Here is a 10,315-nt window from a genome sequence, read left to right as displayed (position 1 = left end):
TCTACATCATCGAGGTATCTGGATGTGTCATGGCTTGAGACCCTAAAACCCTGCTCTCTCTACCTTTCCTGTCTGTACATTGAGCTCATCCCTTAATGTAATTTACCTGTATCAACATGTCCCTCCAAGTAGCTCTCAAGAACATTTCCAGCGTCATCGGAAGCACTTGTTATATGACAATGGCTTCAGTTTTTCACAATGCAAATATTAGGAAAAAAGGAAGTCAAATGAATTTAGATAGATAGATAATTTAAAAAAATGGCTATACTGATGTCGATAGCCCATATATTAAAAATATTAGACAAACCCTCTAAGGTCCATTTGTTTTTCATCAGTCCACTGACATGTCATCAGATCTTCACCTACCTGTAAGATTCTTAAAACTTACAAACTTGTTATCTGCACAGGTAGCATGTATTCACTATCTATTACCAACTTCAACCTCAAAGTCACTAAGCTTCTTTTCTCAGTATAACCAACGCTCAATTCTTAATGTTGACTCACAGCTGACCTATTGTGTCGGGAACATATTTTGTATGGAAAGTTAAGTTGTACAATATGTAGTATTTTTATGGTTTAGTCTACAAGGAGATCACAAAAACATGTTTCAAGAATCTCATCTATGTAATACAAAAGTTGGGCACCTACTGAAGTGTGCGTGGACATGTGGTATGAAGGAGCCGTTGGCTTTGGATTAAGTCTCCAAAAGTAAGAAACTAAGAAATAGAGATGCATCACTATTGGCTCTCTGCTTTGTAGGATTCCTGGCTTTTAAGAAAGTCAATGCTCATGAACATCTTTATATTAAGTTGTAGTGCTTCAAGATGACTCACACATAATTTTATATAATGCTTTATTTGTCAAATGATCACAGGGACATTAACTTTCAAAGTATTTCAATTTTTCATCACAGTTTTTCAGCTTATATTGTGGAAAATTATAGGAAAAACATATTGCATTAAGCACCCAAAGAAACATATTGCATTAAGGAATTAGAAATTACTACTTTACTACTTCTATGTGTAGGATAATGCAACATATGCTCTACTTTTGGTGCAGATTTCCCAGTAGCACCTGATTATTTAATACATTAAAAACAATGATGATTTTTAGGTTATGTTACAGATCTTACAGTGAGCCCCAAGAAGTTTAACAGTCCAATAACCAATTTAACAGTACAATAAACTTCTAACTGTAATCAAACTGAATTTTAGAAGGTTGTGTCTGTGTGATCATCAACACGTTCCATTAGTCCATCTGCTCTTCAATTTCCTTGACTTGAGTAGAAATCACTTTGCCATCAACAATGTCTTCAACAATTGTTTTCACCTTCCTTGTTTTGGTTGGATCTGTAATAAGTTATATTATTGTTAATGTACCGTATATTGGACTTAATGAGATAATTGAAAGAAAAACAGAATACACAAGAAAATCTTTATAATAAAATGATAATACAATGATTGATATTCGAACAAGACAGAAAGTAGCACCAAGCACCAATCCACACTGTAGCTGTAGATGTATGAGTAGAAAAATTTTATTTTTCACTTTTCACAAATATTCCCGGGATATTCATCCACTTAAAAGGTATGAATATCCCGGGAATATTTGAGAAAAGTGAAAAATAAAATTTTTCTACATCTATAGCTACAGTGTGGATTGGTGCTTGGTGCTACTTTCTGTCTTGTTCAAATTTTCTGATACAGTTAAGCACCTGTATGTCACCATCAGCACGCCCACTGTCCATTTCATATCAATGTTAATGTCAGGGTAGTGCTGCGATAAAAAATTTTTTCTTTTAGAATGATTGATATTCTGCTATTAGTCTATACTGTCCTAATGAAAGCAATCATCACTAGCATGGGGAATTTCAACATGGTAGACCATTGGTAGACACCATGGTAGATCTATTTGAGCTGTAAACACATTGGGGCTTAATTACTAAGGGTCCCGTGACCGCATTTTGGTTGGGTTTTCCGACTCTTTGGGGATCTCGCCGGGGATTGTTTCGCACACAATCAGATTTTGGTGCATCGGCGCCAGCTTTCATACGACAGAAATTGGGGGACGGGCTGTTGGACAACCTGACGGATTCGGACAAACCACGGGATTTAACTTTGAATTTGTGTTGCAAGATCAAGCACTTACATGCACTGGGAATAAGAAGGTGAACTCCGGCGGACCTGATTGGGGAAGCGACAGATGCAGGATATCGGGCGCACAATCTTAGTGAATCGCGTCAGCTATGCATTGGAGTCAGTGAACGCACCTCGGGATCGTGCAGGGACGAGTAAGTAATTCTGCCGCATTGTAATCTCGTTCTACCTATCTACATCCCTCTTCGGAGTAAATGGTCATTTCCTGAAGGGGATATGTTTATCTTACAAAATATTTTTTGGTCCTTAACACACAATAGCTAAAGGTGTTAACCAAGACAGGTCTATAGAAGACACAATGCTTTCCCCATTGTTATATATGCTCTTATAGACTTGTTTTTATGATGAAAATCCTACTAACCTTTCTTGGAGTCAATGGATGATGTTTGTGACTTGGTCTGTTGAACAGTGAAGGACCTGTGAACATAAAATTCTATGTTACTTATACCACCAATTAATCATTTAATTGGTGTGGTACATTAAAACCACTCCAAACCCCTTATATGGATCCGATTTTGAGAATAATTTTCAATTCTATTTTTACTTCTTGTAAAAAACTGATTCCCATTCAAAGTTTAGGTGGGTATTCCAAGGAGGTTTCCCAAATGTGTTTCTTTCATGTATATCACTGAATACATTTATTGGTTGTTCTTACCCTAGTTCTCCTTCCAGCAGGCGTCTGTAAGTCTCAATCTCCATCTCTAGCCTAGTCTTGATGTCCAAAAGCCGTACATACTCTCCCTTCTGCCTTTCCATGTCAGCTCTGACCTGTTGCAACTGTTCTTCAACGCTGCTGATCTGGATCTGTAGTTGGTTAAGCTGAACACAGTAGCGACCTTCTGTCTCTGCTAATGTACCTTCAAGGGAGTTTTTCTGGAATAGATAAGTGTGTCATATAGAAAAAGATAAATAGTAGTAAGAGAAGTAAACAGTTTTGAACAGAATATTTTCTATGCTTCAATAAAAATAAGCACAACTGGTATTACTTGGTCTGTATTCATTTACCATTGCGTTCTGAGCCTGAAGTTCAATTTCAAGACTCTGTAGTGTCCTCTTAAGGTCTGAAATCTCTGAGCGGCTTGACTGGACTTCTTGTACTCCCATGGAGATTTCCTTCTTTAATTCACTACTCTGTAATCACATAATATGATGAGATTGTTTTGATGTTAAAAAAAAAAGTCTTTTACTACAAGAGTAGTAGATGTTTGCAACAAAATTCTAGTTGATGTGGATAGAAAATCAGCACATTAAAGCACATGCCTGGGTTATGGTTATATATAAAGAAGAAAATACCCTGGTGTGTTTCCACTGACCTATAACTTCAATGAGTGAAGTGGCTCATGAAAAGGGATCCTGAAGTCTGGACCAAACATGGCTGAAGACTACAGCCTTGTGTATTGGGCCCTAATCCTCCATATTTTTCTGCACAAATTCTACCAAGGGAGCTATACTGTACCTTCTTGAGGAACCACTCTTCAGCCTCCCTCCGGTTCTTTTCAGCAAGACCTTCATACTCTGTTCTCATATCATTCAGAAGTTTGGTGATATCCACACCTGGAGCAGCATCCATCTCAACATTCACTTGGCCAGTGCTACCCTTAAAGGAATTCATCTCCTATGTGGAGGAAACAGAGTGACATTAATCACTTTTTTAGTTTTAGGATGCATTTATAAAGTATATATTACTAGTATAAAATATTTCCTACCTCCTGGTGGTTCTTCTTAAGGAATGCAAGCTCCTCAGACAAGGATTCAAGTTGAAGCTCAAGGTCAGATCTTGAGAGGGTCAGTTCATCCAACACGCGACGTAGACCATTGATATCAGTCTCTACACTCTGGCGTAGAGCCAGCTCGTTCTCATACCTAATGAAATAATAGATATAATAAATATATACAGGCAGTCCCCGACTTATGGCGTTTCGAGTTACAGACAACCCGTAGATACGAACGGGGCACTCTGCACCCCGCGCATGCGCAGTCCACTTGTGGGTTTCAATAGCGCTGCTTGGAGTGCTGTGCCTCCTCATTGGGCAGGCCATGGAGTTGACGGGGATCGTTGGGCGGTGCGAGAGGCTGGAGCGGGCTGTGGAGGTGAAGGGGATCGTTGGGTAGAGCAAGAGGCTGTAGGGAGCCATGGAGGTGACGGGGATCGTTGGACGGAGCGAGTGGCTGGAGCGGGCCATGGAGGTGATGGGGAGCACAATCTGTTGACGATGTATAAAGTAAGTAATTGCCGGCAGTATCGGGGGGTTCAGGTAACTAAGGGTGCGTTCGCTGGTGCGATCTCACGCTTCCTTAGTTACCAGCCACTGCACTAGAAGCCGGAGATTCCAGTTAACTAAGGAAGCGTGAGATCGCACCAGCTAATGCATCCTTAGTTACCAGCAACCCGACTTACGTACAAATTCAGCTTAAGTACAACCCTCCGGTCCCTATCTTGTACATAACCCGGGGACTGCCCGTATAATATTTTGGGGACTTTAAAAGTTACTTTGGGTATCTTGTATTACTTGGAGGCTATGTCTTGTCTTGTGGTATACTAAAGAAGATGCATGGTCCAAGTAGGCATATTGTCAGGATCAGTGGATCCTCTGGACCACCGCGGGAGATGGAACTAGGCGACACCTGGCGACACCTGGGACCGGAGTCCAAGTGGCACCTGGTTTTCACCAGAGCCCGCCGCAAAGCGTTGGCCCTTTAAATCTGGAGAAGGTGCCCTACAGTCGGGGACGTGCGCTCACAGCAGAGGGGAGCGAGCCAGGAGCCGGGATGGGTGAGATGCGCTGGCGGCGCGCTGGCGGGGGCAGAGCAGCACGGGTGAGCCCACGACCCGCGATGTGGGTCGCGGGACCACCCGTGACACGTATGATCTATATTAGACTAGCGTAATTACTAAAAACAGCAAACAAAAAATAAAACATTTTTATCAATAAAATACTGGTTCTTAATCAATCTGATAATAAGAATTGTGCATCTTGATCATCCACATAATAGAATATAATACATAAAATTGCACCCACTTTGTTCTGAAGTCATCAGCTGCCAGCCTGGCATTGTCAATCTGAAGAACAATCCTTGCATTGTCTGTACTTCCAATGATGATCTGTTAAACACAAAGGATTTGTCATGTGGTTAACTTCATGTTTCTATAAGCCATTGAGTAGCTCAAATATTTTTGTTTAGACTTCTTGAGTAGTCGGCACACAAACCAATGAAACTCTTTTAGCAGATGTCTAATTTCATCACTTTATTTTATTGAGATGAAATTAAAATTCTGATTAAAATTCAGATTCAAGCACCATTGTAAATAGATCTATAGGTGGGATAGATGCCAAGACTAAAAAATGTTAAGACAACAAATTTACTATTTAATAACCAATACAATTAACCAATCAATATGTTTCTGGTATTTGATAGAAAAACTGGTTTGTGTCAGAATAAAATCCACACTAAAACACAGTGATGTTGTCATTGGTTGGATGTGAATCCCGTTTAAATTACCAATGTTGCTCATTGAGCCACATTCCTGACCCATAATATCCCCCATCATCACTGTCTTTTCTGGATATTGTTTTGAAATTCTGTGACCTTTAATGCCTAGGGTTACTTGGACTAATAGATAGCCATCATGTTGTGATATTTGGCTTTTATGTATGGTTACTTGTCATCTGAGAAATTTCGAACCAAATGATGTTGCTGTAGGTTTTAGACACAACAGAAATCCACTGAGGGGAGATTTACATGTCCCGTCTCTAACAAGCCAAGGAGGTTAAGTGTTAAGATGAATATCTACATCTTGTTTTGTCTATTTTGGTAAAAGTTCTTTGGATAACAATAGATTACATTACATATATTACGAAACTGATTCAGGTTTTTTTTTTTTTGAATGGGATAAAAGTTGCCCACAACCATAGTATAAGAAGGTATTCCCTTATCTTTGTCTTAAATCTATTTTACATGTATGACTCTACTTATATCTTCTTCTAACATGTGGCCCATTTGATTTGCAGACATCTGTATTGTTTGCTTTCCTTGGGATCTCGATCGTTATTAGTCTACAGTGTAATATGTACATGATGGAAAAAACACATGAATAGAAAGTATCTAATTCCTAGAAAGCCCTGGAGACAATCCCCATGTAAATAGTTGGACTATATCCATCTTAGAGGATTGTGTTCAGAACAGCAGGGCTACAGTGAATTATTACTTCCTTATGTCTACATTATTGTTGTATTTTTTGTCACCATAGTGTCTTTGAATGCTAAAAACAAGTGAGAAGGTCAAATAGTGGTTGAGATCACCATTCATATCATCAAGGAACAGCTCCAAGTTCTAGTAGAGTGCACTAATTTCAAATGGGATGTGAATATTTAAGAACTTCCTTGTTACCATGGGAATTGCGAACCAGAACCCCAACAACATTGGTTGTTTTCTACATTATGCTAAGTCTGCTACAACAACATATTATCTGTGGTTTTACACAAAAGTGTCAGTATACCTTCTATACCCAGTACCCAATGTATGAATACATCCTCATCCCATGTCTCTGTACTGGTTCCCCTATTGGTCAGTTTCACTTATATACATGGTACTTGCCTTGTTCTTGAGATCTTCAATGACCTGGAAGTATTTGGAGTAATCTTTGGATTGAGTGTTGTTGAGGGCATGATGCTGCTCATACCATTCCCTTATTTTCTTTTCCAGCTCGGTATTAGCCAACTCCAAAGCTCTCACTTTGTCCAGATAGGAAGCCAAACGATCATTCAGGTTTTGCATTGTCTGCTTCTCTCCACCAAGCAGAAGACTATCATTCCCACCAAAGCCAGAGCTGGAGTAACTGATCTTGGCATTTTGAGATGACAATCCTCCACCAAAACCAACTCCAGACAAGGATCCACTGCTGAATCCACCATAGCTGCTGCCAAAGCCACTGTTTTGCACTTTTTGGCTGGATGTTTTAAGCTGAAAACTGCTTGAATAGGACATTTTGTGGGGATGAGGAACAGCAATGATGCAGAGACAGGAGACTCAGTACCACTTGATGTAGGGAAGATGCAAGAGGCTGACTTCTGTGCTCTGCTGTGTCACATTTATACGGGAGGAGTGGGTGGGTCTCTGGGTGTTCATTGTGCACATTCCTCCTTCCCATCTAAGTATTTATTTACGCTCTGTCTACCTGCTGCGTATGTTGTGCCCACCTGTTAAAAACAACAGATGTAAGTATCATCCCTTACTGAAACATGCCTGGGGCATTTGTAGACTATAACAATACAACAAAGGTGGGGTGAGATCTATTTTTTATGAGAATACTTTTTCTATTATCCCTTTATTACTTATGTATTTTGCTTCCTTATTTCACTCTGGTTCATGTTCTCAAGCAACTGCAGAACTATTACACACAGCATAGCTTTTATATGATTTATATTATTGCAACATCCAAAGAGCCACAAGTTTTATACTACTTCATACACCGCACATGTGTTGCAGAACTTTGAATGTGTTTGCATCTAAAACAACCCTGTGCAAATATAACCTTACAATTACAGAAAACACATTTTTCTTATGTTACTGCCAAAATTGAATCTAGAGCTTTTCTCCACTTGTTGCATTACTGGCAGTATATCGATAGACGTAACGTACTAATTCATATCAGTGCCTGTATTCTTGTAACATCTAGATGGTGGGCATAGTTAGGCATAGATGGAACAAGGTGGGTCAGGTTAGGGATGGTGTGGCTAGCCAAATATATTATGACCTGCACCAAAAATATTGACCATTCCAGAGCGCAAGTTCTATGCCAGAATAACTAAGAAGTTGAAACCCTTAATAATTTCTGTATATTGTGCACCCGGTGCGCCATTCATTAAGACTGGCACACAAACTACCACTCTTGAACCTGAAGGTCATAATGGTAGCTCTCAATCTGCTGCAAAATTAGAAGTCTCAGTAATCCCAGAATGTGAGCTGTACCTGTGCCTGGAGCTGTACATTTGGAGGCCATACAGGTTGGAGACTACATCTAACTACATAAAGGTTTGTACTGTAGTATTTCTGAATGAACCATCTCCTTATGGTCAGCTAAGATTTGTTTGATGGTATAAGAACAAAGAAAAGATAAAAGGGCAACGAAATATCAGGTACAACTCAGTGACCTGAACCTGTATACTTGTTTTTATTATCTGTGGATGTGGCAGGGCTGAGTGGTACACAAATCTTCTGAAGATAATATTACTTGAGTATCAACATACCTCAGACCCTCTCATATAGGTCATATTGCAGGTTTTTATTTTGTCATAACAAGCTTGACAAGGATGTTACAGTGTATGGTGGACCAGAGTAGTAAATTATTAAACTTTTGGGTTGGTCATAGAGATCTAGTCTTAAAGAGTCCCGGTCAGTTGTCTCATTTTCATATCCTTGAGACTTAAGCTCTCCCTGGCCCAAGGCACTGTATTCTTCTATGACTGGCAGTGTGGGAGTCCAGTCTTTTCTTTATTCCCCTATAGTACTGACTGTGAACTGAGCCGTTCCATGGTTAATACAGCTTTGAGGTTTCAAGAGTTTCTACTGCTAGGTCAGGTCTCTTTGGTTGTGCCTCTGACCCCAATCATTTATTGGGGTTAGTGGCAAGGGCATCTTAAGACTTCAATGGACCCTGGACTCTATGAATATTATAGCCCTTACAAGTCTGGAATCACTTCCTACATATGGTGCTAAAATAAAGCTTCTTTCTGTCTGCTTTCAATCTGCAATTTCAGGATCTTTGAGGACCTTCAATGGACCTGAAATGGCTCTTCTGTACATGTGTAATGAGAGCATAAATAGTGGTACAAAGATTACATGTGTGAAGGTGCTTTTCAGTATTAAATTTGGTGGGTGGTTTGGGTGGCCATGGGAGTCCTAGAAGGTTTAGGCCCCGGGCTACGGCCCAAACTGTCTATATTATAATCCAGTACTGCTCAGAGACACAACCACAGAGGCCTAACCTACCAAATTAATTGGGTGGATTGGGATCAGTATTGATTATATTGTGATTTTTCTGGCACATCAGATAATGGGCATCTAGTCCTGCAGTGTAAAGCATTGGCATTGCCCTTATAAAGAATGGTAATAATGATGTAACATAATATATGACTTTTGTAGAGGAGCTAAGAAACTGAGCTGCAATGAATGCAGTGTTTTCGTGTGGAATCCAATTACACTATGTGTTGCTAAGCACAATCACATCCAGCCAGCAGGCCTCAGTTTCACAATGAGATAATTACTATGTGTGTCCTACACACTGGTTTTCCTACCATGATATTGGGCATACAACAATGAAAGGTGTAGGTATACCCGGATGTAGGCATTGTAACCCGCTGAACACTAACAAGGCCACTCTTTGTCCTGTCATGTGTGATTTGCATGGTGGGGTACATAGCAGTTGTCTCCCGGACTTGGCATTGTCAGGAATCCCAAGCCCTACATAGTCCTACTTAGTCAAAGCAATCATTTTATATATTATTCAGTCACTAGTAATTCCCCAAGCTGATATTGATACTGTCATTATTTCTTCTGACCGGATCATAACTCAGATTTAGTCCCCCCCCCCCGAAATATAGGCACTACAGTAAATATGAGAGATAGCTGTGAAATATTAGTGGTGTCACATGATAAATGGAGGTCATAAAACTGTTTGTGTAGGGGGACCGATAAACTGTAAGTTCTGCTAAGTGCCTGAGTGGGTTCCATTAGCCCACCAAATTAGGGGCCATAATCCATCGACATTATAAATAGGCCCTACTAAAATCTAAATTCTGCTGTATTTCTGGAATCCAATATTTGCTTCAAGCAAATATCAGAGTATCCTCCGGTACTTCACTAGTAACTAGTTATGTCTCTAGACAGCAGCAATTCCCCGAATTACACAAGCAGCTGCAAGACTTGAGAGGGTCTACAGAATCAGAAAATTTGCTCTGGAGACAAGTTTGTCTTTTTGCGTAACCCTGTTTTACCTATGATGCTTAGGACTGGTCTCCATCCTTTATTTGCAATTACAGTGGTATTATCCAAGTCAGAGTTTCATCTCTTAAATGGCCCCATCATCCTTTTTTGGTAGTAACCCCCAGTGAATAGATAACGTTCTACAAGGTTGGCAACAGGAATAGAATAAAGACATA

The 10,315-nt window shown here is 39.9% G+C and overlaps 1 protein-coding gene across 1 annotated transcript; it reads right to left on the bottom strand.

The window, feature by feature from the left end:
• Positions 1-836: 836 nt before the first annotated feature.
• On the bottom strand, positions 837-7,237 carry LOC140064473 (keratin, type I cytoskeletal 12-like). Its single transcript, XM_072111403.1, has 8 exons — positions 6,753-7,237; positions 5,177-5,259; positions 3,863-4,019; positions 3,613-3,771; positions 3,162-3,287; positions 2,812-3,029; positions 2,518-2,573; positions 837-1,349 (listed from the first exon to the last, which is right to left on the bottom strand). Exons 1-8 carry the CDS (start codon positions 7,140-7,142, stop codon positions 1,249-1,251), a joined length of 1,290 nt encoding a protein of 429 aa, XP_071967504.1. The 5' UTR covers positions 7,143-7,237; the 3' UTR covers positions 837-1,248.
• Between the last annotated feature and the right edge of the window lie 3,078 nt (positions 7,238-10,315).

This window comes from Engystomops pustulosus, chromosome 6 (genome assembly GCF_040894005.1).
Source record: "Engystomops pustulosus chromosome 6, aEngPut4.maternal, whole genome shotgun sequence".
Taxonomy (NCBI): Eukaryota; Metazoa; Chordata; class Amphibia; order Anura; family Leptodactylidae; genus Engystomops; species Engystomops pustulosus.
The sequence above is the reverse complement of the archived record's forward strand: the minus strand, read 5'-3'. Positions and strand labels throughout refer to the sequence as shown.

Coding starts and splice junctions, on each gene's coding strand:
- LOC140064473 (XM_072111403.1), bottom strand. CDS start 7,142: ATGTCCTATTCAAGCAGTTTTCAGCTTAAAACATCCAGCCAAAAAGTG. Junction 5,260..6,752: donor TTGAAGATCTCAAGAACAAG/GCAAGTACCATG, acceptor TGTGTTTAACAG/ATCATCATTGGAAGTACAGA. Junction 3,030..3,161: donor TTCAGGCTCAGAACGCAATG/GTAAATGAATAC, acceptor TATCTATTCCAG/AAAAACTCCCTTGAAGGTAC.